The sequence below is a fragment of the Melampsora larici-populina genome (genome assembly GCF_000204055.1).
Source record: "Melampsora larici-populina 98AG31 unplaced genomic scaffold MELLAscaffold_6, whole genome shotgun sequence".
Lineage (NCBI taxonomy): Eukaryota > Fungi > Basidiomycota > Pucciniomycetes > Pucciniales > Melampsoraceae > Melampsora > Melampsora laricis-populina.
This window is the reverse complement of record NW_006768770.1, coordinates 704624-730380: the sequence shown is the minus strand read 5'-3', so window position 1 is coordinate 730380 and position 25757 is coordinate 704624. Positions and strand designations below refer to the sequence as shown.

General features: G+C 43.7%; 4 protein-coding genes across 4 annotated transcripts; 3 read left to right on the top strand and 1 right to left on the bottom strand.

The window, feature by feature from the left end:
- Positions 1 to 4759: 4759 nt before the first annotated feature.
- MELLADRAFT_103461 (uncharacterized protein) lies at positions 4760 to 8606 on the top strand (the record flags this gene model as incomplete). The annotated part of the gene is made up of 13 exons (XM_007406592.1): positions 4760 to 4799; positions 5059 to 5161; positions 5223 to 5802; positions 5853 to 5928; positions 6001 to 6144; positions 6211 to 6294; positions 7043 to 7134; positions 7246 to 7321; positions 7381 to 7724; positions 7782 to 7916; positions 8126 to 8185; positions 8261 to 8353; positions 8415 to 8606. The coding sequence occupies 13 exons, from the start codon at positions 4760 to 4762 to the stop codon at positions 8604 to 8606; spliced, it is 2019 nt and encodes a 672-aa protein (XP_007406654.1).
- Positions 8607 to 10484: 1878 nt separating this feature from the next.
- MELLADRAFT_60528 (uncharacterized protein) lies at positions 10485 to 12811 on the top strand (the record flags this gene model as incomplete). Its single annotated transcript, XM_007406593.1, has 6 exons — positions 10485 to 10577; positions 11172 to 11318; positions 11421 to 11656; positions 11801 to 12146; positions 12204 to 12356; positions 12635 to 12811. The coding sequence occupies 6 exons, from the start codon at positions 10485 to 10487 to the stop codon at positions 12809 to 12811; spliced, it is 1152 nt and encodes a 383-aa protein (XP_007406655.1).
- A 2023-nt stretch (positions 12812 to 14834) lies between these two features.
- MELLADRAFT_103458 (uncharacterized protein) lies at positions 14835 to 15811 on the bottom strand (the record flags this gene model as incomplete). The annotated part of the gene is made up of 2 exons (XM_007406331.1): positions 14835 to 15153; positions 15735 to 15811. 2 exons carry the CDS (start codon positions 15809 to 15811, stop codon positions 14835 to 14837), a joined length of 396 nt encoding a protein of 131 aa, XP_007406393.1.
- A 6093-nt stretch (positions 15812 to 21904) lies between these two features.
- On the top strand, positions 21905 to 22872 carry MELLADRAFT_94437 (uncharacterized protein; the record flags this gene model as incomplete). The annotated part of the gene is made up of 2 exons (XM_007406594.1): positions 21905 to 22022; positions 22091 to 22872. The coding sequence occupies 2 exons, from the start codon at positions 21905 to 21907 to the stop codon at positions 22870 to 22872; spliced, it is 900 nt and encodes a 299-aa protein (XP_007406656.1).
- Positions 22873 to 25757: the final 2885 nt, after the last annotated feature.

Sequence of the window (25757 nt, the reverse complement as noted above, 5' to 3'; positions counted from 1 at the left end):
TTCAGGAGAGCGTAATAAGTGGAAGTCTCTTGTTTAATTGAGTCGATAACAAATTCTGTGGGGACAAACATTTAGTCACACATAAAATGAGGGGAGAAGGATATTTACCTTTCAGTTTTCCACTAGTTTCTAAACTAGCCCCTGATAGAACATTACGATGAACATATGTTGATTCCCTCGTGGGCTTCACGGTGGCAACAGAGGCGCCGGCGCTTGAATAGCTTGAAGACTCTGGGGCCATCTCTTCCTTCACCAATCGAGCCGTCAATATAAAGTCTAGTACAGTTATGGTATGTATGTTTTCAGTATGAAGGAGGTAGGGAGAATGCAAACTGCAGAAAAATCAAAAGATGCGTCGAAGAGGGTTGTAATGAAGATTATTGAACGACAAGTTGGGTGGCAATCACATGGGGAGAGACCGACTTTAATTCTGTTTGATTGTGAACGTCTGAATGAGCAATATAACAGGCGGCTTAGCACTTGGCGGTAGTCCTTAGCGCTTGACAGTTTTCAGCTTCTTTTGATGAGCCCATGAGCCAATTACATATCAAGATGAGTCAATACTTGAGATGAGTAAATGATCAAGTTGATTCAAATCTCCGGTGGGGATCTAAGGATCTCAGAATGGATTAATCAAAGGAAGACCTTTATGCCTCAGGTGAAACGATCCTAGGGAGTTCTGGAGATTTGCATTACAGTGCCTTTATCGCTTCGGACGCGTTTCTGGTATCTTCTTCACTTCTCGCTCCAGCTCAACTTTCCCACTGACTAAGGCTCTTACCCAATTGATGACCAGGCCTCTCAACCTCTTCGGTTAACCACAGCTTCAAGTGCACTTTTCTCCCATCTTAGCAACCAATAAAGCATTCGACATGACAGAACTGAAGGCCCCACCCAAAGTTGGCAAAGACACTCAACATGGTCAGTTCTCGAATTTTGACATCAGCAAGACAGATCTGATCAATATTAATCAAACCGACAACGTTCCTGTGACTCTCTTGCCATCTGCTGCACAAAATGGTATAACATAGAGGAAACTGACAGCTTGCGAGTCCATAAAACGGTCGATTGCCTGGATACATCCAAACACAGATGTAAGTCTCATTATGTTCAACAAGATTTGAAGGCAGTAGCGCTTACTTCTCCCGGGTAGTGAAATTTTGTGTTCTAAAATATTTCCGTCTCGCTGTATCCGGTCTATTGCTGGCGATTTTGATGTGGATTTGGATTGATGATCAGATCCCCGAGAGTCACGATTTGTGGCCAATCAGCATCATTTCTGGGAACTCAAGGTTAACGACGGCCTGGGACAGTTACTGCGTAACGTTACACAAGCAGTTTGAGATCTCGTTTGAGATAATGGCGCCAAAAAATCTGTGCAAGAAAGGGCTTCAAGCTTTATTGGTCATCTTATACGTAGCTGGGTACTTTTTGCCATGAATGGAAATATATAACCAATTAACTGTCCACCCCTCTCAATGTTCATCCTGACCTCCCCGGTATGGCAGTAGTGATTGTATTTGAGCATACGCTCATGGCTTTGGACGAGCAGTATCTGTCTATTGTTTGGTTAGGATGATCCAAATGAGATTGTTGTTCAGAGGGCTTGGAAGAAGAGGAGAGAAACAACGGAGTTAGTGAGAATCACCTTTACAACCCACTCGTAAAGATTCCTACATGTGTAGATCCTTAGTCTCGCCCTTCCAATATATTGAGAATCAGAGATCCATTACCGACACTTTTCATCCCGCCCAATACCGAAAAATGTCAGGCAACCAGAACTATCTCGACTTCAACAGGCCAAAGCCACCGAGGTACCCCCGATTTTCGCCTTCAACCTCCATTTCGCCGGAAGAGCTCTGCAGAACCCCAGAAGATTATGAGAGACTTGTCGGTCAAGTCACCAAGCTGGCCGAGGGATTATCGGAGATAGAAAAACTTTCAGGAATGGGGATGGAAGCTGTTTTGGAGGAAATGACCTCTTTGAAGCAGGAGGTTGCCATCATTGGAGAATCCGGCATTCGAAAGAGTGAAAGTATGGTTCACCAGATACGTGAGATACAGATGCAGTTGGAAAGTTTGCGTAGTACTGTTAAATATGACTCAAAAATCAACAAAAGGATAGGAGCGATGGAACTCAATATGAACGACCTGCGAGGGGAACTTGAGGACCATTTTCAAGCATGTTCCTTTGCTGATTCACAGGTGAAAGCTAGCATGAGAATGATAACAGGTGAGTCAAAATCTCTTATTACAGACCTTTTCGGCTATCTGAATCTATTCTTGAGTTATCAGCGCACTGCACAAGTTTCAAACACGAGTCAAAGCCACAAAGATGCCGAATTGATACAACCGCTGGCGATGACATGCCCAGATTATTGACGGACCTGGCCACTTTTCACAAACATATCCGGTCTTGGTTGAAGAATGTCAAGGGTGATTCAGAAATGGGATTCATTCTTGAGTATCTATTCATGCAGCTGACAAGGTATTGCCAACAGAGCGTGACGAGACCCTCATACAACTGGTGCTGCTACACGAAAGGGACTGGTCGAGTTCAAAACATGAGGTTTTGGAGCTCTTACAGGATGCTCAGGGTAATCTTCAATCATTGACTTTCAGAAACCACATAACTGATGGCAGGCTGGTTCCATTTCGGTGCGTCAGAGGACCGTGCCCGTGCTTCAGCTGAACGTGAAGAAACTCTGACGGCAATGGAGCTTATGAATTCAACACTTTCAACATGTCTCCACACACCATGCACTCACAGATTGCCCGCTGAGATAAAGGAAACGACTTCGATTCAACAAATCAATGTCACTTCACTCAAGACGTCTCACCTCGCGTTTGTTTGGGTCGCAGTTGCTTTACTTATAGCGGTTAACTTATATTTGCTTGTCCAACTGAATGACTTGTATACCAAATACGCCGGTGTTTATCTTATGCAGCAAAGGAGTCGATATGTATGAACTGCGCTTTGTATCATGAAGCTGGACTGGGAAAGTAAAACTCAAATTCTTAGATGCTCTTACAGTTTTGCTTGCCCTTGTGATCTTCCCTATGTATGTGACGGATATCATATCAGTTGCAAGAGATCAGCAAGATTACATTCTTATCAATTAATGGAGCAGCTTGCTTCTTGATATCTGAGATGAGGTTTTGAAATCCTCTTCCATTCATAGGATGCTTATTTGTGGCTATATATAATGTTTATAATTATGTTGGAGAAGAGACCTTCTCAAAAACCTAATCTGTGTGTTTGCAAGTTGCGAAATGGCATCTGCGATATTTAACCATTTCGGTCACTGTGAACCAACCACGTCGTAAATCCGAGAGCAGCCTTAACCAACCATGTCGAGTCTTTTTTCAGACAAAGTCAAATTCCTACGGTCCATATAGTTTTTAGCTCTGAGTACTATTGCTATCTCCTTATGCGCCATAACTTCTCTCTCTAGAGGTCATCTCGGTTCTGGCTCATGCGCACTATATAAGATAAAAAAACGCGTGTTTATATTTCATCTTTACTTATCAGCACTTAAGTCTAAATCACCACAGCGCAACAGTATGTTCGTTATCTTGGACTGCCTCAGTCTATCAGGACCGTCAATAGGGTATCTTCATTCCTTGTAAAAATATGATGCCATTTACTTGTGTAGATCAATCGAAAGATACGGCAATAAGGTTGTAGAGAATGTCAGCTGACTGACATGCCCCTCAAGGATTTTCCAAAAAGACGTTTTATGAGGTTATACGAAAGCATATTCACTTACTGAGGTATCCATCAACCCTAATTGGAGACTGATGTAGTAGTGTCAGGCGCGATTCCACCTTGGGCATCCTCGAAGTCACAGGTGCGTGTACTAGGTTGACACAGAGGTATTGTTGATTCCCAGTCAGCGCCATTAACTATGGCCATATAGTTAATTTACGTTGTCAGATCAGCAACTCACGTCTCCTCTGACCAAATTGCCCAAAGCTTCGAAACCTCCTTGCGGAATTGTTGCCATAGCGTTCGTATTTAGCTTCCGAGATCTCGAGTTGTCTCTTGATAAGCTCTGAATGAGAAATCACTTCAGGGTCACGTGAGCGTAGAAGCATTTGACTGTATGACACCACATTTAGACACTTGGAGAGGCTGGAGCAGATGTCGGCGACTTCATCCTAAGATAGATGGCATCTAAGATGGAATCAAGCTCGTGAGTATTTAAAAACTTGTAGTCCTCTACGAATCCAGCAATAGATGTCGCAAGATTATGGAAGAATCCGTTTTCAAGGTTCCTCTTAACGCGTTGAAATGCCTCGGCTCGTTCTTTTTTTTTTTTTTTATTTAAAGTGCATTAGGCATATATTGCATCAAACACTATCTAAACAAGTTAAAAAGAGAAGGACTAGTCTACCTTGGAGAGATCGGCCATCTAGTCGGAGCAAAGAGTTCGATACATGCGTGTGTTACGTCTTCGCCGCTTCCATCTTATCTTTTTGATGCTTCCCCTTCTTTAAGTTTGGGGTTCCGGCTCTTCACAACGTCAAAAAGTGTAAAGACCTCTATGACGAAATGAAAATACAAGTATATGGGCAAAGTCGTACATTATTTTAATTTACGTGGATTTCAGGTAGCGCAGAATTCTGACTAGCCTAGTACTTTGTTTCCTCTGCGTCAATTCACTTAATTCCCTTACAATACCGTATATTTCGCACTATCTCCAGAAATTTCAAATACTTTCAGAAGCTTTCAGTTTTCGCCTTCCTGCCGCCCGAAATGACTCTCCAATGTAGATCCGGTGTAAAACCCACCGGTGGTAAAACCCGATTAATGCTGTGGAACTTTTCTTTTATTCTCAGCTTTTATTTAAGGGGCCCGAGAAATTTACAGACAATAATGTCTGTGAATCGCGATGTCTGTAAAAATCAACAATCTCCGGGGAAATGATGAATTTTACAGACATTCTCCAAAATGGAATGATCGCAAGGGGAAAGCGTTGTAACATATCGACTGCAAAATTCTCCGCAGGGTGTTCAAAGTAGAAATTTGCGATGCTTATTTCTTAATTCTTGCAGGCGTTATTGTCTGCCAGAAAAACAGTTGCGTAAAAGTCGATAATGTCCTTTCATTATGCAAATTTACGGCTATTCCATTACATCCTTTTTGTTTCGCAAAAAAGTGTGTCTGCAAATATATTCCTCACGGGGGTGATATCAAAATTTACAGCTCATCTTCCGAGCATGATATGTCCAAACCGAAAGTCAAAGGAGTACACCTTTTCGGACTTAGGATATCAAGACCGTTACGATATCATTAAGACGCGATATCCTAACGGGATGACTTGTTCGAGAAGCGTCCTTCAGATCATTTCAAGTCAATCAACTCAATCAACGCTCTCCATTACTTTATCGACGCTCTCCATTACTTTAGTGAGCATCATCAACAACATCATGCCAATGCGTCCTAGATGGTGGGAAAACCCCACCCCTGAAGAGCTCGCCTGGTTCAACAGCCTATCACCCCGCTCAAAATCGGAAATCTTTCATTGGACCCTCAACGAAAGATCCCATCCAGGCATTCATGCCGGATTGGACCAATGCTTTCGCTGCGGCGAGCTCGGCCACAGTCGCATCACCACTGGATGCATCAGCACTAATCCATTCCCTCATCAACCCGATTTCAACGATTGGCGTCGAGCGAGCAATGGGAAGATGTACACCGTGGCCATGTTACGCATGACCGACGAAGCTCTCGCCGCTGAAGCTGCTCTTGCCCTGCTCTTGCCGCTGAAGCTGCTCTTGCCGCTGAATTCGAAGAAGGTCAGTTGACCTCTCTACGTGGGAAAAATTGCACTGGGCTGACTTACCAGGATTACACAGCGATCGAAGCTCCAATCACATTGTCTTCGGAAGAGCTCGATCTCCTCGACTCCATCGAGGCGGCAGGTACATTCTCCTTTTCACAACAACCCTTTATCACCTTTGAATGACACATTGAATGACACCTCCATTCCATAGCCTCTATGGCGAGTCAAGCAGTCACGGTAGCCACCGAGGCTACTGAACACGGGAGCATCGTCAGTCGTGAAGGTTCGACCACAATTCATGAAGGCCCCCAAGACGGTCAAGATCTCTCCCGATCTTTTACCGTGGATGGGCCGTGTAAGTTGATCAATTTATCATATATCTCAATCGACCCTGGATGGCTGATAACAAATGTCTCCATAGCCGCGGAGGCCAGTCAAGAGTCCAGTGTGGCTGGTAATAGTATTGCTGGGAATGGATGGGCTCAAGTGGTGCAAGACGTGTCTCGTAAGTTTATTGTCATGTCATTCTCTCTCGCACATTTTACTCATAAATTTGGTACTTTTGAGGTAGGAGGAAGACGTGCGCATACCCTACCTCCAGGTTTGTAGGTACAAGCAATGATGCATGATTCTCACCGAGATTCAACACAGAATGGAGGTTATTTGAAGATGAACTTAGGGGAGGGAGGATATTGACATGATATTATTATAAACGAAAATATCGAAACCATTAGGAGGAGGAAAGAAGAGGAAAAAAGAGAAGCTATTTACATTATTGATATTGTTATAAACGGGCATATCATGAACCTTTTTTTGTGCTTTAGTTGAGTTTGTATATATCCCCGAAGCAAGGGAATGGAATCATAAAACTTGATCATGTAACCTTTAAGCTTTCCTACGCTTTGACTTCCTTACAGTACCACTAACCGCAGATTCTGGGCTAATGACTTCCGTCTTGACTTCATTCTTAGCGGGATCAATTGGCACAAGCTCGTAACCCTGACTCACCGGGTTTTGACTCTGAAGTCACCTCCTTTTCAGCTACCTCCGATTTTGCTTTGGCCTTACTTTGTTTACATACATTAGGATTTCGAAGAAGTGCTGTAAATTTCAACATTGGCCCGGGGAAAATGTATTTTTACAGAGACTCATGTTTTACAGACATTAATGTCTGTAAAGGGTAGTCTATAAAATTCATCGATCCCTTTATGAATACTTGATACATATCTGACCGCATGTGGTCCGGCGGGGAGGTCACGTTTGTCGACAACCGAAAGCACATTTCAATCTTATTCATCAATACTTCCCCAAGGCGACCGAGTTTCGAGTCAACATTGTATGTATGGTACGTAAGAAATTAAAAGAACAGCCCCTCATCTCAGATTTCCTTGTGCAGTCGCCTCGGCCACCCGGGTCCAATCAATTGTCTTGCAAGTGGGGATGTCTCACACACCAGCTCTTCTTAGACATTCTCCCGGCCTGGTTGAAAAATTTGACCACAGACAAAGGAAGAGAAAGTGGGGATTCGTACCGTAGGTAATTCAACTGTAACATGAACTTGGCATCTTATTAATCCTCCTTCGACTCTCAGGTTTCTACTTGTTCACCGGATACTTTACGCTGTCACTCCGAAATCGAAGAATTCGGCCGCCAATGCAGACAAGATCAAGAAAATCTAGCCCCAAAGGCGACCATTCTCAGAAGCCTTCCCCTTCTATAAAATCTGAGCCTGTATCTCCAAAGCCTGAGGCCAGTCTTTCCACATCTCGAAAACGCCCATCCACCAGCCATCAAACTGGGATAGATGTACCCAAAGCAAATCGACCACGTTTATCTTCACCGTCTTCGAAAATGCAAGCGCAACTGGATCATCTTCAAACTAAGGTTGATGATCTCATAGATGATGTAGAAGAATGTATTGACCAAGCAGAAGAGGTGAGTTTACGCGATATTAGTGGCTATATATCTTGATGAATTGAACTCCCCTTTCAGTTTGAATTAGCTCGATCCGTTCTCGAAAGCAAACTTGCCGAGGATAAGGAGAGTCCATCCAACATATCTGCCCGAAAGATTACACGGGAGGTTCGTAAGGAGCTCGGCCCCCACATTGACCGTGTAAATGAAGAAGTGAGTGTCAATTTACATGTCTATCCTGGCAAGCGCGTTTATACCTTCTAACCCCTGTCTTCCAAAATTCTAGCTCGCGACTCTGAAAAGTGATCAGAGCAAGTTGCTTGATCTTGACCTTCAGGTAAAGGAGGTGAGGGCGTTAGAATTTCATGTATATCCTGGCGAGCGTACTCATACCTTCAAACCTGTGTCTTCAAAAAATCTAGCTCACGACTCTCAAGGTTGATCAAGCCAAGATGCTTGATCTTGAGCGTCAGGTAAAGGAGGTGAGGGCATCAGGAATTGATATTCACTCGTAGTTCTGATACTAATATCAACTCATGTTTCACCTTGAATGCCAGCTCCAGGAACAAGTTCAAAGACTTGACAGTCGATTCACACACGAACACTCACCGCCAGAGTTGTCTACAAAACAAATGGACGAACTACGCAAGGTATGTGTTTCGTCTCCATTGAAACAACAATGTTACCGGACTTATATTTGGCATTTTGTAGTATATTGAAGCGAAATTAATGCCATCGATGAAAGATACAAACCCGACCCCTAAGCAGCCTACCACGCGCTACATGGACGATGCTGATGCTACCGAAATCAAAGCTGCCCTTATAAAACTTCAACACACGTTTGATGATATGCTCGAGCATACCTTGCGATCGGAGGGGGGACAACAAGTCGTGGAAGAATGAGCCCTCATCCCTTAAATGTTTAATGATATCCACTCCCTCTCTCGCCGAATGATTTTCCTGCTGCTGACACAGCGGCTCATTCCATGACTAAACACACTTGATATACGGTAGCCTGAGAACCAACTCACTTTTGTCAGAATGCCTTTCAGACTGAATTGACGGAAGGGACGAGATACCATAACATACACATCCAAGAATTCATTATTCAAGTATGAGCTTTCATTCATGACCAGTTTTTTTATGTCAGACCGTGTACTTTGTCTCCCTCTCGAAAAGAGAAATTTGCTTCCATTTCATGACATCACTCACATGTCTTATCATTCGTCTTATTATGCGTTAGACATCCATTTACCACTTAGCCTTAGAAAGTCACCATCACGACAGAGTTCATATCGAGAACCAGAGTTCTTGTTGAGAACTGATTAGACTCAGGAGGAGTACTATCAGAATACACGAGCCAGGTGCTTTCATGTTCTCAGACCCATTTCCCTTTACATACATTAGGCGAGATCACCTGTATTTATCTTCATGAATATATTTTGATTTGGGGCAGTTGGGGCAGAGTACACATACTTATCATTCTTCTACTTCCACCCAGTTCGCATACATGTCGAGTTTCTACTGGGTACTAATATGGATTCCTCCATCACAAATTGTATCATTTGTGTCACTCATATTTGTTCTCTATTAGTTACAATCTTTTTTCGTTTACTTTCCTCCAGGATCCGTTTCAAATTCTTACAATGAGCAGCTATCCCATATAATTTCCCTTTAAAGAATGATCATACTTGGATCGCTTTCCTTCGTGTACCAATGTTTGATAAGCTTGCAAGAGCTATATATTTGAGTTGATCGTCAGCTGCAATATGCACATTCGGAAGACGGAGTTGCAAGGCCCTACCTCTTGCATCACACCCGTGTCACCGCCCTTGTCTGGATGGAACCAGAGGGTCCACCCCAAATATGCTTTCCTAATCTCTTCTTTCGTTGCGGTGTGACTTACTCCAAGTCGCTACATAGATAGGAAAATTGAGTCAAAGTGGTGTAGTGTATCATAGTATTAGCATCAGAGTGGCCTCACCTGATACAAGGAGAAATGTTTGGCAGGTGGTTCAGCTGTATCAGGGTGATACACCCCTGGATTTCGAAGGTGCGCATGAATTTTTGCCAGCCAAAGAAAATGTTTATGGTGTCGCTCGATTGAAAGGGGCTTTTCAGGCAACCAAACTTCTTCCAAAAGTTGGGAGGCTTCCGCAAGTCGATCCATGGCTATGAAGGTTTCTGAGAGAGCCAGCTGTATCCGTACAGCTACTTCCTTTGATCTCTCGTCAAGGACTTTCGTAGATTGGCCAAGGTACTTCATGCCTTGCGTGTAAACTCCAGCAGCCTGTTCCAAGAGGCCTTTTTTGACGTACTGATAGCCATACATGTAAAAGACCTCAAGTGATATGACAAGATTCTGCTCTTCTTGATTGTTAATTTCTTTGCCCTGGGATTGAAGCCCTGTATATGATCAGTATTTTTTTACCAAGGGCATGGTGGAAAACCAGAGAGAAGATAGACCCACTTTTTCTTCTGTGGTCGAATATCCCTTGAGGTGCACCTGAGATCTAGTGTACAAACATGACGTCTGCAAGAAGAGTGGATGGGTAGCACCTATTGTATACGCTCCATCTGGATGCCAAAGCTGTGATAAGAGATATTCAGCTTCCTTTGGACGTTCTAGCTGCAAGTAGCACTCAATGAGGTTTAAACAGGTTTGTACGGTGAAGGAATCCTCAAACCCGTTCTTTGCTGATGAATCTGCTTCGTGGAATTTCAAAATCTCTTCATAAATCTTAGAAGCCAAGCAGAAATCCCTCATTTCAAGAGCCTGACATGCCTCTTCCCACTGTACAAACCGAAGACTACATCCGGATCGCGTGTCTCGAATCCTGGATTGCTGATTCGGTCGACCGTCGCCAGCATCAGGTCAGTGGGGTTAAACATACTGAGAGGTCAATATAGCTTGGAATGACTAACAATATGGGGACGTCTGCAGGCTTTGTTTGAGGTGAAAGTTTTTTCTTCAACAATCTCCACCTTCTGAACATCAACTTCCGCATCACTTGAGGAGTCGAACTTTCGGCGGACGGGCCTTTGACTCTGATCTTCAGTTTCTGAGTTGATTTTCTGAGAAGTCAGTAACATGTTTTTCTAAGAAGTTAAATCGATTAACTGGCGAGACGAAGTCACTATGTAGCACATGGACTTTGGCATGAATTCGCAATACCATTTCACTTTAAGCCTTCAGATTCAAAGACTTGAATATGCGTATCCACTGTGCACGCTGAATACTCTTGTTGAGCACAGCTGAAGAACAGAGAAGGAGGCTTCATCAGCGAGTTCAACGCACCAAAGGAGCCACCCTGAACTCAGTGAAACTAAGCATGTAACTGGTGAGATGAAGTGACTACGCTATCGGACTTTGGCATGAAGTAGCAGTATCATGTCACTTTGGGTCTTCAGATTGAAAGACTTGAACACGTACCCACTGTGCACGCTGAATACTCTCCTTGAGCACAGCTGAAGAACAGAGAGGAATCAGTATCAGCAAATTCAACGCATCAAAGGAGCTTCGAAGTGCTGAACTCAGTGATACTGAGTCCAAAGTCTAAGCCCTCCCTTTCTGCGTTTTTTGTACCCATTGCCTTTGTGTCAGATCAAATAAAGGTAAGTTCTCCCGTTGCTCATATTTGAGACATAGACCGGCGGCTCAGAGTTAGCAGAAGTTTCTTAAATCAAGTTGATATCGAGTGCCACACATCTTCCTAGCACAATCAGCCACAATCAGTATTCCCCATCAACATCATGTCTCCACTCAATGAAGCGTTCTTGAATTTTCAGTCGGAATTTAGAAACTTGTCTGAACCGGAAGCAAACTGTCTACAAGAAGCCGGCGACGCCCCACTCAGCAACGTACTTGCAGAATCCCGCGTTCAATTTAAACCCGTTGTCTCTGAAAATCGACATATTCAAGTCAACCGAACAAGGATTCGTCTTAAGCCATGGTACAAATGGCTTGTCTGTTCAGCGGCGGCCATTGTATGCTTGGTCTGGTGGAGAATACAGCAAACGAGGTGACCCGGTTTTTCACTGTTTTAATTAATCATCACCATCAAATTGTGGCTTACTAATCTTGGCTACTCGGCCAGTACACCAATGGATTCCTTTGCAGTCGCGGAAACGGTATATGATGCGCGATCCCAGCTGAAAGCAGTTGCCTTCGAAGCTTCGGGTGCGGATCTTCACAAAAACTACATTTCCATCAAAATTCTTGATTCGATCGAAGACCTTCGAGATCATGCAACTCTTCCACCATCCGATGCATTCGGTTCAGCGGACGTTCCCAACATTCTAGACAGACAGATAAACGTGCAAAACTCAAATGTCACTGCGACACACCTACGAGATCTTGCTGTTTTGTTGAAGCGTGTGTACGACTCTCTGCGCCACCTGGATGGAAGAGGCGCTACTGAAATTCGTGTTCTCATGGAGGAGGTGGGCAATTCCACCCCTGTAGCAATCAACATATGGTAACACTGACTCTGAATATAGTTTTCTTGGTACAAGAACTTCGAAGCGGTGGACAACACCGATCAATTCATCAAGAGCATGTTCGATCATCAGCACGAAACTTTCATTCATCTGTCCAACCTTGCTCAAAGTACCATCGATTTAATTCAAAAGACCCACTTGACCAACGAGATGGTTCAACAGGATCTATTGAGCATGGACCGTTGGTTGAGAAACCACCTCAATCGCTCATTTGTCCTTCGAATTTTTGAAGGACAACATTACGAAGCAATAGAGCCTTTGTTGAAGATGGTCACATCAATGATTCAATATACGAGAGAAGTCAGAGGATATCTTGAAAAGAGTAGGCTTGTGCTGCAAATGTACCACGACAATTCACAGTCTTGGCTGGTAAGTCATTCTCCATCATAAGATTCGAGCACTCTCTGTTTCCTGATGACCCACATCTCCAGGATACTATCTCCAGTCGTTGGACGATCTCCAATAAACCAAAACAAGGCACATCGATCCAGTGGATTCTTGCTCTGCATGCGCTACACACTGAGCTACTTCATCGTCACAACATCCCCAGTATGACGAGGAGCAAACCAATTCCAGAAATCACCGAGGATTTCACGGCGGATGCGTGAGCCCGAATGTAGACAAAAAACTTTGTATTCATAGTCTATCATGATCTATCGGAAATTCATGTGCTTAATACAACCTCCTCTCCACATTTTTGTACATGAGCCCATAGCTTTTGATGTCTCATACAATCCCACAAGGCGGATTACAGCGCCAGTGCTAGACTACCTGACACCACAGCCTGAGTTTTGTTAGTGTCCCATATTCTCTCACAAAGAATCTGACTCAAACGAGAAAGAGCGCAAGCGGATTCATACTTCACCGATGTGATCACGGTTGTCGGAAATCGATATCACTTTTTCCACGTTTGCCACACTCAACTCGTGAATCACCGAGCTTCAATTCTTCGCATATGATGATATCCACAACTATATCAGAGCATATCACAAGAGACCTGGATAGCAGATCAGGCGGGCGCGCCCGCCACAGTATCGCCGAATGTTAATGAACCCGATTATTACAAGCACACTATTAATTCAAACCAAAGTCGAAGATAATTGTAAAGTTGATGGGAAAAGCTGAAGCAATAGTGGTACGTTGGTCCTGTTCGGCTCGCAATGGGGAAGGTCCGCTTTTACCGTCACTGTAGATATCTAACGTGTATCTGTCTGCCAACAATTTCAACGCATAGCATGGTTTTGTCATAAAGTAAGAGACCTACCAGTACTTCTAACTATCCTCATGTCTGCACAAATGCAGACTATCATGACAAATGGCCTTGGTACCGGACACTCTGAGACCCAAAAAGCGTAGTGACTTGGGACTGGCCACTCACATGCGGTTTGTTCACCCTCTTCTGCTGAAAATTTGTTTTTTGTTTGTAATTTCTTTTGTTCCAATGTTTCAGGTCTTCAGTTGATATATTATTGTGTCTCTTACCCTTATTTTTCAATTTGTTGTTGAGACCTTCCGGTGGCGCTTCTTCTTTCCTTTGCGGCTTTTGATGTACAGTCTTTCTTCAGTGTGAGCTTATGTTCGGACGTAATACAAAACGGGGCCCTAGAATTTTATGAACTACGATTTCCAGACACTATTGTCTGGAAATCGTGACGTCCGTAAAATTCAAGATTTCTCCAGAGAAAATTGAATTTAGAATTCGAGATTCCTTATCGAATCCTCCCACCGCCTAATGACAATGACGGAATCAATTGTGAGTCTCATGATTTTGCTCTCAAAGAATGATACTTATCATTATGTTTTTGGGCTAGGTGGAATACGCGCACAAAATAGCATAGCCGGAGGTTGATTTCTTGGTTACTAAAGATGTTGCGTAGTCAGCATCCACCCCTCCAGTGATTGAGTTATCTTCCGTCTTAGCCTTTCGTAATGTAAATCTAATGTCCTGGTGCCATCTAAATACCGCAAGACATTTCTGATTGCTGACCAGTGAGATAAATTTGGTTTTGAGGAGAATTGAGAGAGAAGATCTGTTGCAGAAGTAATATCAGGCCGTGAGTGTAATGATAGATGAGTTGGCATCCCGGTGGCTTTTTGATATAGCGGTTTGTCAGCCTTCTCATCTTCCCTAGCCACAATAGTATGTAAATCTTGAGGCGCAGGAGTCTTGACTGGAATTGATTTTTCCATATAAAGCTCGGTGAGTACCTTGTTACAGAACTCAGCTTGATGTGAAATAACAGATCCATCCTCCTTCCAGTCCAGCGTATAGCCAAGATGACGTGTTGGTTTTTCTTTCAATTTGATTTCATATTCTGCCACCGATGCCTAGGTGTCAAAATAGTGAACCATGTGATCTTGACGATTTCAAAGTGCGACCCATCTTGCTTTATATCTTCCAACTTCTCCAAAGTCATTCAGTTTCTTCGTGAGTCGCCACATGCCTCCAATGATGTTTTCGCCCTTTGGTGGTATGACAAGTTCACCGGTACCTCGTGCGGTAAGATAATCAAATTCTTCTTGCGTCGCGGCTATCCACTTATCTATTTCCCGATAATCCGACAAAGCTTTCTCAATCATCACCATTTCGCTGAGATTGATTTGACCAACATTTGCTGTTTCCAGAAGATTTCAACGAGACCTGGTCACCCTTCCACCATCATCGAGTATGACGTTGGCTGGGTCGATTTTTGAGCTGATGTCTTTTGGTGCCGCCGACGTCACCGGTGCCATAGCGTAACCTTTAGGTAGAGGCTTCGGAACGACTGCTTCTTGTCTTTCATCGTCTGGATGTGATGTGATTACATCACCACCTTTGCGACGATCATTATTAGAGACGGATGATGATAGTTGTGCATCCTCCGAAGTTGTATGCGGCGACTTCGATTCCGACGTAGCTTTAGATATTGCGGAAAGAATGACTGCTGAAGATTCAGTAGGTTTGTACAACCTGAAACATTACCAAAAGAAATTCTACCTGCATGAACAAGTGGGAAGGCTTCAACTCAAGAGGGTTTATCTACCTGTCGTCGCATGTTGTAGTGAATTTAGGTCAACCTTTGTTGCAGCAAAAAATTATCACAAAGTATTTTATTTCAAAGCACAACTTTATCAAGAATGCTAGTAGAAGTATAACAGGAGAAAACAAACATGATAAATATAATATAAGAAATCACGAGTACCTTGATAAAAATCTACACTCATAAGTATCGCGGTGAGAGTGTAAGAAAAGGTGTTTTGAGACGTATCGGCCCAACCAGTGATTGCGTTGTCTTCCGTCATTGATTTTTCATAATGTAATCTCAGTGTTCTGGCTCCATTTGAATAGCGCAGAACATTTCAAATAGCGGACCGGTGGGATAAATTGATAGATTCGGATTTGGAGAAAATTGTGATAGGGGATTTGTTGTAGAGGTGCTATAAGGGCGTGAACATAATGAGAGATGAGTTAGCATTCCAGTAGATTTTTGATGTCAAGATTCATATGCTTTCTCATCTCCTCTGGTTAGAGTTGATATCCTTCGACGCTACTGAAGGCACCGTAGCCATGGTATATCCTTCTGGTTAGAGTTGATATCCTTCGACGCCACTGAAGGTACCGTAGCCATGGTATATCCTTTGGGTAGTTGCTTTGAGCTGCGGTCTTCATTTAACACCTGCTCCGGGTCATCTCCAGAGTTGTTAAGATTATTAACAGGGTCCGATGAGCACGCTTGGAAATCCTCCTAATTGATCTAGATTTTGGCTTGGATGGTGGAGGAAGAACAGCAGTCGAGAGGTACAAATTCTTTCGGTAATGTTCGCGAGTTATGACGATGCTACGTGATTGTCTATCAAAAAAAAAACCAGCATTAGGAATACGGTTCACGACCAAGAGTGAAGCGGAATCCCGGCTGTTAAATTTCTCCATGAGATGTACCTTGACGTACGTTTTGATACCGAAAGGAAGAATTTTAAGAAGATCTCGAATTGGCTCGATGGTTACTTTTGCTGACTTTGAGACATTTATCGGCGATTTGGATTTCAGCGTTTTGGTAGGAAGCCAGAGAAATCATCAATGATAACTGTAATGTGGTTTTTACGTGACTTGCGCGGTACAGATATTTGTAGGACATCAAAGTGGAGTCGCTCGAATGGCTTACTCGACTTCGGTAAAGGGTTTGAATATGAAATGGCGGTTCAAGAAAGAATTCACACTTCTACATTGAATTGAAATTTGTGTGCTTGATGTTATTCATCTCAAGAGACATATTGAGGCAAACATCCGACGGATGGCCTAGTATGATGTGCCAATCAATGTTAGAATTTGAAGGTTTCGCTTCGGAAATAGATTCGAACACGTTTGCGACGAAAAGTTTGCCTTTTCGAGGAAATCGGTAGATGTTCTTAGCGCCTTTTCGAATGACCATGAATTAAGGTGAGTCCGTGCTAGTCCGTGATCTTCCAGTTGAGAGGTGTCACATGGTGTTCAGATATCATGAAGCACCGACAGCGACATCCGTGTGAACCGTCGGGGACGTCACGGTTGTCGACAATCGCAACCACTGCTTCACGTGATTTGTTTACATATCACTGCGGTTTACTGTTCGAGATCACTTCAACATCAGACTCAGAGCCGATCATTTTCATCCTTCCTCATCCTTCTAACTTCTTCTCACGCTACTCTTTCACCAACCTTGGGAGGCTCACAGTAATATTTCCTCAGCTACTCAGCCTTGCTCATTCAGTTTCCTGTCCTCATCTCCCATTGCCTGTACCGCCACTTTTACTATTTCAATCCCTTCCTCAATCAACCGCCCAAATCCTCTTCTCCACCTTGCTCAATTATCATTTGCAGCCGATTCCAATTCCTCCGTCTAATACGCATTCCTTTGCTTTGTCTCGATCAATCACTCGCGTTCTTTGCTATTGTGCTTGTTGAATATCTCAACTTCTTGAACAACTCTGAGACGCTACTACTTCTCTTGTGAGTTACACTTCTATCATTTGCTGTTCATCTGGATTGATTACTAATGGTTTATCGCTAACTCACTTTTTTGGAAGCTTCTCCAATTCTAGGCATTTCCTAGGCGCTTTCGAGAAGACCCTTTGGGTGAGTGTACTCTCCTCATCATTGGCCTCCTGCCATTCCTTCCTCTCTCACAACTAGTCTCGTACAATGCGTCGCATTGCTGGTTTTTCCCTCAAACTCGAAGATCGCACTTTTCAACTTTCCCAATTACTCTCTCATTTTATCAATTCCGTTGCTCACATGATCTTTACTTCCCAGTTTTCATCCTCCATCGCTCCATATCCACTCTTACCAACACCTGTCCATCAAATTTGATTACCGTCAACGAAATATCGCACCGCATCACCAGCATGACGAAGGACGCTTCCGATGATCTGCCCCTTCGACTCCGATCATATTCACGCGACCTAGATCTGATCGGGGAAATGGTGGAAGAGTGGCTCCAGCTCATGGACATGACCCACGAATTGAATGTAGCCTTGAGAATTGTTTGGAGGATTGTCGAAGTGGAGTATCAGGGTACGTTTAATCGCTTTTGATCGCCCAATCGGCCTACAGTAACCATTGTGATACTTACTACTCATGTTTGTGAACAGGAATCCAGAAGGGGATGCTATCGCCGGAACTTCTTCACGCTCCCCCTTCGAACCCAACTTCCTCGCTCAAGGAACCCCCAGGATCCATCGATGGCGCGGCTGCCGCCACCGGACCCACTAGCGATAGCGATCACTCCATCAATCACAATGGAAAGCGCTCGAGGACCCCCGAACAGGAGGAACAAACTGTTAAACTGCCGCGCCGCTCCTCGCGTCTCTCTGCCGTTACTACCAAGGCTTCAAATATGGCTTCCCAAACCCGCCTTCGCTTTGACAGACGGAACAAAGGGAAGAAACCATCTGGAGACCCATCTGTGTCTTCTTCACACTCCCACACGCCAGAACCAGACGAGAATCCTCCTCAATCCCGCACGCGACCGATCCCAAGCGACATGGATGAAGTCATTCAGGAAATCTTTCGCCTCGATCCTCTTCCCTCGTCCATTGCCGTTGGTATCCCCTCAGACTACATAGCTACGCGGATACGATTCCCATGTCACTTTCCCAGCCCTGATGATTACGAGGTAGGAGAATTATGGGAGAAAATTGATAGCGAGTTTCTGAACGTCGTGGGGGCGGATATACTGAGTCGGGGCGACTTACGACGTGGCAAATACGGGGTACTTGGCATCGTGGACTGGATTCTCGACGCACGCGAGTATACTGGCTGGGACGACACATGCGAGGGTGTGGTGTCAGGTAAACTGGTAGAGTTACGTGATTGTCTCACCAGTGCTTTGCTTCAGCCGGACAATCTTGCGACCTCATCCTCACTTCGAACAATTGTATCAGATAATGGTATGTTTTCTTCGTTTTGTTGAAGGATGCCATACTCACAGAGCTAACATGGCTTTCTTCGAAAGGTCAATCAACTACCTCAGACTCTTCACAAGGCGTCAACATACCCAAATCTCGAGTCGAACCCCCCATTGGATCTACATCATCGCCACCGAACGTAGTCACAGAATCCACCCTGCGAGAGACGCCATCTCTACTTGGGTCCCAATCAGAAACTCCAAAAGACCGCAACACCACCAGATCTCGAGATGAACCCCCCATTGAATTGACATCATCGCCAACTAAGACGTCAGAAACCGCACCCACATCTCAAGATGAAGCTTCCAGTCCACAACTTTTGATCGAAGGGTCAAAGAACCCATCTTTCATGAATAAACTCGATAGTATCAGGTGATGTCATATTTTCCTGATTTTCATGGAGGATGCCAATACCTCATAACTCATATTTCCTTCTTTGATATGCAAATCAACTGCCACAGATTCTTCACCACCGGTCACAACCACTGGCAATGCTTCTCCCACATTTGATCAGTCAAAAGAACCTACCCCATCCAACCTTTCCCGCGAAAGCCTGCAAGCGTTAGGCAACTCTTCTTCTTCATCCGCCGTCCAGGAAATATCATCCAACCAATTGATAGCCTCCTCGCAACCGCAACCAATCGCTACCAGCCCTTTTTGGGTGAAGAAAATTGACATATACAAGAGCATATCAGTCGAAAAGAATAACCCTCAGTCCACTGAACTCCCCGAAATCCATAGGGCAACACGAGTTTTATTAGAGACCTTGATCCGAGGATCATGTACTGAATTCAATCCTAACGAATCGCTGTCACGGCCTGTTACTTTCAGCAGCTTGGGCCAACCTGGTATCCGGTCATGGTGTGAAAAACCAGAAAGTGGGTCCTTTCCGCGAAACACCTACCATATTTCAATACTAACTACCCGTATGATACTTTAGATCGAGAGCTTTTCACTCCAGGTCTGGAAACGATCTGGTATAAGCCCGAAGTCTTCAATTTTGACGCCATTGCGAATTCCGAACCTCCGGAGTCGAGCTCTAGACACGAGCGCTTTCTTTGGAATACACTCAAGAATTTTCGTGTGCCTAGTGCCACTCTTGTTGAACGTGGAATGCACTATGTATTGGCGGCGCTTGTCTTAATTGGCTTGGATGCCGAACAGCCACATCACTCATCCAAGATTCCCGACGTCTCACCGATATCCCATGGAGCTCGTACCGCGCTTTCGTGCTGGCAACACTACAAAACGCTTTCCTCCCTCCGTTGGGCCAAACTCGGGGCGAAGCGTAGTGAAGCAGCTGTTGACGGGTGCATTGAAGATCTTGACAAACTAATTGCGACTATCTACACAATGGTGGAGACATTTGCCAGTATATGGGCATCTACTTCTCTGAAGACTGACATCGAAGCAACCCAAAACCTTCTCATGGGAAGACAACAATCTGCCGAAGAAGTAGTCAGGTTGACTGTAGGCTTGGAACGGCTTCAAGAAGCTTACAGTGAAATCAAAGTAGAGTATACTAACATACCAGCCCTAGTCGCCTTTCTCTGTTGTGGTGTCAAGGGGTTGATGATCTACCCTACGGATATTCGAGTATATAGTCCTTTACGCGCCATAAATTTGCTACTAGTGACAAGCCACCTTGCCCAATGTGATCAATCAATCTCCGAGCCAATGTGGAGGAGGACTCAATCATACATAGTCAGTTTTTTGGAATCTATCACTCAAGCGACGGACAAGTGGGTACCGCAAGAATTGAACCGATACCATCTGGCCAAGGCTCTCTTCCTCGATTTCGCAGACTACTGTATCTCACGTAAAATGACGGAAATTCATATTCCCAAGTGTAGAAACTACAAAGTAAACACCGGAACATACATTTGATATGTAATTTCATTTCTTCATTTCATCCTCGATTCTTGTGGTACTCTTGTTGAAAGATGTATCCGATCTTCAATTTCTAAGATCTTGTAATCATCTTTACCACACTTTGTGCCAAGCGATCTTGAAACTAATCTATTCAGTAAAAATGATGTATTGGATTGTAGTTGATCCTTTTTTGCGTTTGCGCTTTTATCTCATATCTGTGTTGCGTGACTAAAGACCCAGATGCATCATCTTTCATGATACGCCGAAGATCATTATACCACTTATGCTCGACCATGTGCATCATTAGAGCCTAAGCCACAATCTTGGCTACATGTGTGACCCTACACTTGTGAAATCTTCCTCAAGGAGCTAGCATTTGGACCTATTTGGACTTCCGACGGAATTGGATGGTCACGGTTGTCGACAACCGGGGCCATCATTTGTCAAACTTGGACTCAGTCAACTCGGGAAACACTGAGTTTGAGTGAGACGTTGCATGTCTGAGATATGAAAAAAATTACTACCTGACATGCCAGTCACAATGGTCAAGTAAAAGCTCGTAGGTTTCATGATTGATCTAGTTTAATGAAGATTGTACATCATGCATGGCTCTTTAAAATGTGGTTTATATAGTTGTCTGTCTAGTTTCTTCTCCACTTTCTCTTTTGCCAAAATTTTTCTCATCCGATTGTTCTGTTGTTTCTTATCTCATTATTTGCCAAACATCCATTCAACCCATAGCTACACAAAGTCGCCACGACAACAGAGTTCTCATTGAAGAGTGATTGGACTCTACAAGGGTTCTAACAATTTGTTTTTGGTTTTTAAGTTACTCATCTCTCAAGTCTTGTTTGTTATCATGTTTGCTGCAAGGAATATCTTTTATTATCCAAGTTCTACCGATGATGGGTCTTTGTCGGGAGAATGATGTTTTGCAACTTTGATGACCATGTCGTGGTATGCATCATGCTTGGGTTCACTTTGCTCTGTTTACCCTGGAGTATCAATCTTATTGCTGGCATTGTTTCTTCTGATTTCCGCGTCCCAGTTTGTTGGGTTTGGTTTGTAACAAGGAGGTGTCTCTTACTGTTTGTATATGTTTGTATTCATTTGATAGGATCGATGAAAGAAGGGTGAAGGAAAACCCCGAAACCCGAGACGCAACCCCTACGCGTAATCGATTTGAAGCAATTCACACCAACACTCACTTTGAACACGGGAGACCTCCAGGAGTGAGTTCGCTTTGATAACCTTTCAAAGTCAAGCGTAAGCATTCCAATCACTACAAACAACACATGAAAATCAAATGATTAAGCACTCATCGATCTTTTCACATCGTCATAGAAGCTCCCCCAGCTTGTCTTCAAGTCCGAAACGCCTTTGGCACCCAATTCGACAACTATCGCATGAACAACCAAAGCAGCTTTGGCCGGCGAGTGGGTCTGGCAGTCCGACGCGCGATATACCATCTTACGAAGCACACAGCCACTATCGTAGCTGTTGCAGCCCTTGCAGTAGCATTGAGTGTGTAAACTGCTTAGTCAATGTCTTCAATGGATACTAGGACCATGCTGACATCAACCTATCGACAGAAAGTTTTGTTCAGTTGCAACAGATCGATCAAAGATCGGATGTCATAGAGAGCCGGGTTCAATGGGTTGAACAGAGCTATAAGATGCTTATACTTAACACGTTTGCGGAGGATGACCTTGTCTGGCAAGGTGAAATGGATACCAACCACTATCACGCGAGATGGGGGCAGGGAGACATCGCAAGCTTCATCAAAACCGCCAAGGATGTGAAGTTCATGGCGGAAGAATGCATGAAACAATGGACGAAGGACAGAAACTGGCGCCGCGATTTCGCCTTGTGGAAAACCGGAGGTTATATTATCTCGAATCTAACATCAAGCTCTGTGAAGCCCGATACAATTAGGGTTTGGGCTGGCTTCTCCAAAGCAGCCTCAAATTCAGTTGGGCCTGAGATGGCACTACGTGGTGACGCATCGATTGGTGCCTGCTGGGCATTTCCTGGCGTGGTTGGTCAGATTGGAATTGGCTTGAGTCATCAAATTGTAGTCGAAGCAATCACAATCGAGCATATTGGTGCAAAAATGGCGCAGAAAGACATAACCTCGGCGCCAAAGGAGTTTGCCCTTTGGGGGTTACCAGAAGAGGAACAAGATAATGCCGGCCTATTGCTTATCCAAGGGGTCTACGAGATCACTAGCTCTTCAACTATACAAACATTTGAGGCCAAAGAAGGTATTTCCTGGCCAGCTTACCGAAAGGTCCTTTTGAAAATATTATCCAATCATGGGAACGCCGAATACACATGTTTATACCGGGTCAGGGTTCACGGAAAAGAGGTTTGAGGTTGTCGAGATGTTCCAACAACACAATCAATGAAAGTAGTAGTCTGACAAATAATTCAGCCCAAATGATGTAGACTCAACAATCGCCTTTCCTCGTATAATTCTCCCCTACGTGAATTGGTCATAACTTGTCTGGTGAAGATGATAAGGAACTGTTTCATATCCTTTTTAGTGTGTACTATTACTTATATGCTGTGTTCAAGCCGTGCTCAAAGTCTTTCAAAGAATGTCAAATGTGTGAGGGAACAAAATTATAGTGATCATTATATATGAATTGAAATCCAAGTTGAATGGTCAAATGTGTTATTACTGCAAGATCAACTTATAGCCCAAATATTTTAACAAACTAGCCTACGATTCTTTGCACATCTTTTTGAGTTCATCCTTCCACATCGAAGGCGGGGAAAGACCAAGCTTGTCACACCAGTGACTACATTTGTGCATCTTGATGAAAGATCTGAGCCCGTCAAAATTAGTATTTCCACTGCCCCAGGTTTTGCTGTCAAAAACAATTGATTAGCTTTAGAAAGATTCCAGATGAGAAACAGAGACACTTGCTCAAGACCAATCATTACTGGGTCCGTCAGTGTCGCACCAACCCCTTGAAAGTCGCACAGCATTGAACGCCCTTTGTGTTGATGAAGATGCCAATGAGACAGTGTATGGAGCATTAGATGAAGTTCATTACTTGAGTCTTTCACAGTGAAATCCACATTTCCAACATATTTCTCATACTTCCCGATCAATTCCTCCTCAAAGTACCACACTTCCTTTCCAGATTGAACGACAAAGTGATCTACAAACTGTATTGTCACATAAAAATTGTGTGAGAAGTAAACTCTAGGAATGAATGCATGCATTTGCTACGACTCACGCGCAATTGAGCCACTAGTTCTCTCTCTAAATTTCCAAACTTCCTGCTTTCGAGAATGGTGTTCTTGAAGTTCTGTACAGCATGGCTTGCAAGTAAGTATAGTTCAGCCTGTTCCAGGTAATATAACAAAGATGCATCTTTAGAATCCGATTTCTTTGCAACAACCTGATGGACCTTGTGCTTGATTTTGATTTCAGCCTTGTAGCACCTCATGAATCTACCACAACCGATCAAGTTGTTGTCTTCCACTCGGAATCTAACTGGATAAGGCTGGAAAATTGGATTCTTTCGACCTTTCTGGAACATGAGCATCAGTAAGTCTCCATCTTTCCAGCATATGGCAGGCGTTCTAGGAGGCAGGATTTCCAGTTTAATTTTGTTGGACTTCAAACTTTCACTGTCAACCAAGAGATCTGCGTTCCTTGCTAAATGAGGTTAAGACAGAAAAAACCTATTCAGTTTTCCTCATTGATAGTATTAAAATGTTGATTGCGCTGAGGACTCACATTCTCCTTGTATTAACAGTGAGTCGAGTGAATCTGCTAGACTATCAACTTGGCTCGTCAAATCAAATGAGGTTCCTAAGTCATTTTCAGGTATCAATTCTTCCTGTTCGTCGTCTGAGAATGAGATCGTCAAGTTGGAAAAATCAATATCGCAATGGACAGCGATACTTCTTAGGAAGGTCTAATATGCTCACTTTCATCCGTCTCACTGGCTTCAACAGAGGCCAAGCGCTTTTTGCAGCGAGCGCAAACGTTGGACGGCAGTTTCAAAAACCGACAGCTGCACATCTTGCAGGGTACATGGGTGTCAACGGAGTCTGGATGTGACCGATTCCACTTGCAAGGATTGCAAAGGATTGGCTTGAGAGAGGTGGGTGATCTTGCAAGGTATGGGTACTCGATTTTGCATGAATCACATTGAAGCGCATTTTTCTTTGAGGAATTCGACATGGTATACTGATTGCTGGACTGACGATGATTGATAAACAAGATCTAACTTGGATGGGCTTATGTCGCTGCGATATATTGTATAAGGTTGAAGTCCAATGATGGTTTGATATAAATTGACATCTGGGCAGCTGTCTATATATACTTGATATTGGGAGCTGAAGCAGGACATGGGCCGAGCTGGCTGTTTGCCTTTCGAGTAGAAACAAGGGGTGATACCTGAGGATATCAGCCTAGGTGATTGGTATCGCCTCCTCAGGCTCAACAAATGTGTGATTCCAATTCATGTTGAGCCCCATTCGGACTCGATAGCTCAGACCCAACAAAGGGCTTTACTCTTGCGAACCCTGTGAGTGAAGAACAACGGGAAAACCCCGATCAACCAGAATTTGAAATCAGATAACCAAGGGAAATGAGCTAAATAGCCCAGCGGTGTCTTTGGAATGAGTTAGAATAAGTATCAGATGCCTGAGCTCTCTGTCAAGCAAGCTGACAACCTTTCTCTAAAGCATTAAGGAGATCGATCTTTTGATTGAAAACATAGACTCAGACAGTGTTGAGTCTTAATAGGCTCATTCTATATTTATTGCGATCGATTCAGCTTGATGAGTATGCAAATAGGCTCAGTAATCATTTGGGTATCTTTCCAGCCTCAAAAGGGCCGGTATTTGAAGTCATAGTGTGTTTGAACATATCTAGCACCCATAACAGCTTTTAAATCGACGCTTTTACAAAACAAAAACAAAATCAATCTGATAACCTTCATTCATCTAATAACCTTCACCTCTGATGGCAATAAATAATCATGAAGACAGTGAGTTTTCAGCATCTTCGACCATTATGAGAAACAAATATTGATTCTTCCAACTCTTTCATGGAAATCAGAAAAGGGGATGGACCCGACTGTGGTTGAAGTTACAGTCTCGAAAGATAGCCATTCACTAGTCAGGTCAGGTATGCATCCATTTCTCAAACCCTTGTGATTAAGTATATACATATTATCTTTCCAGCTGATCCATCCATCACCAGAAAAACCCTGTAGAAAATCTGAAGAAGAA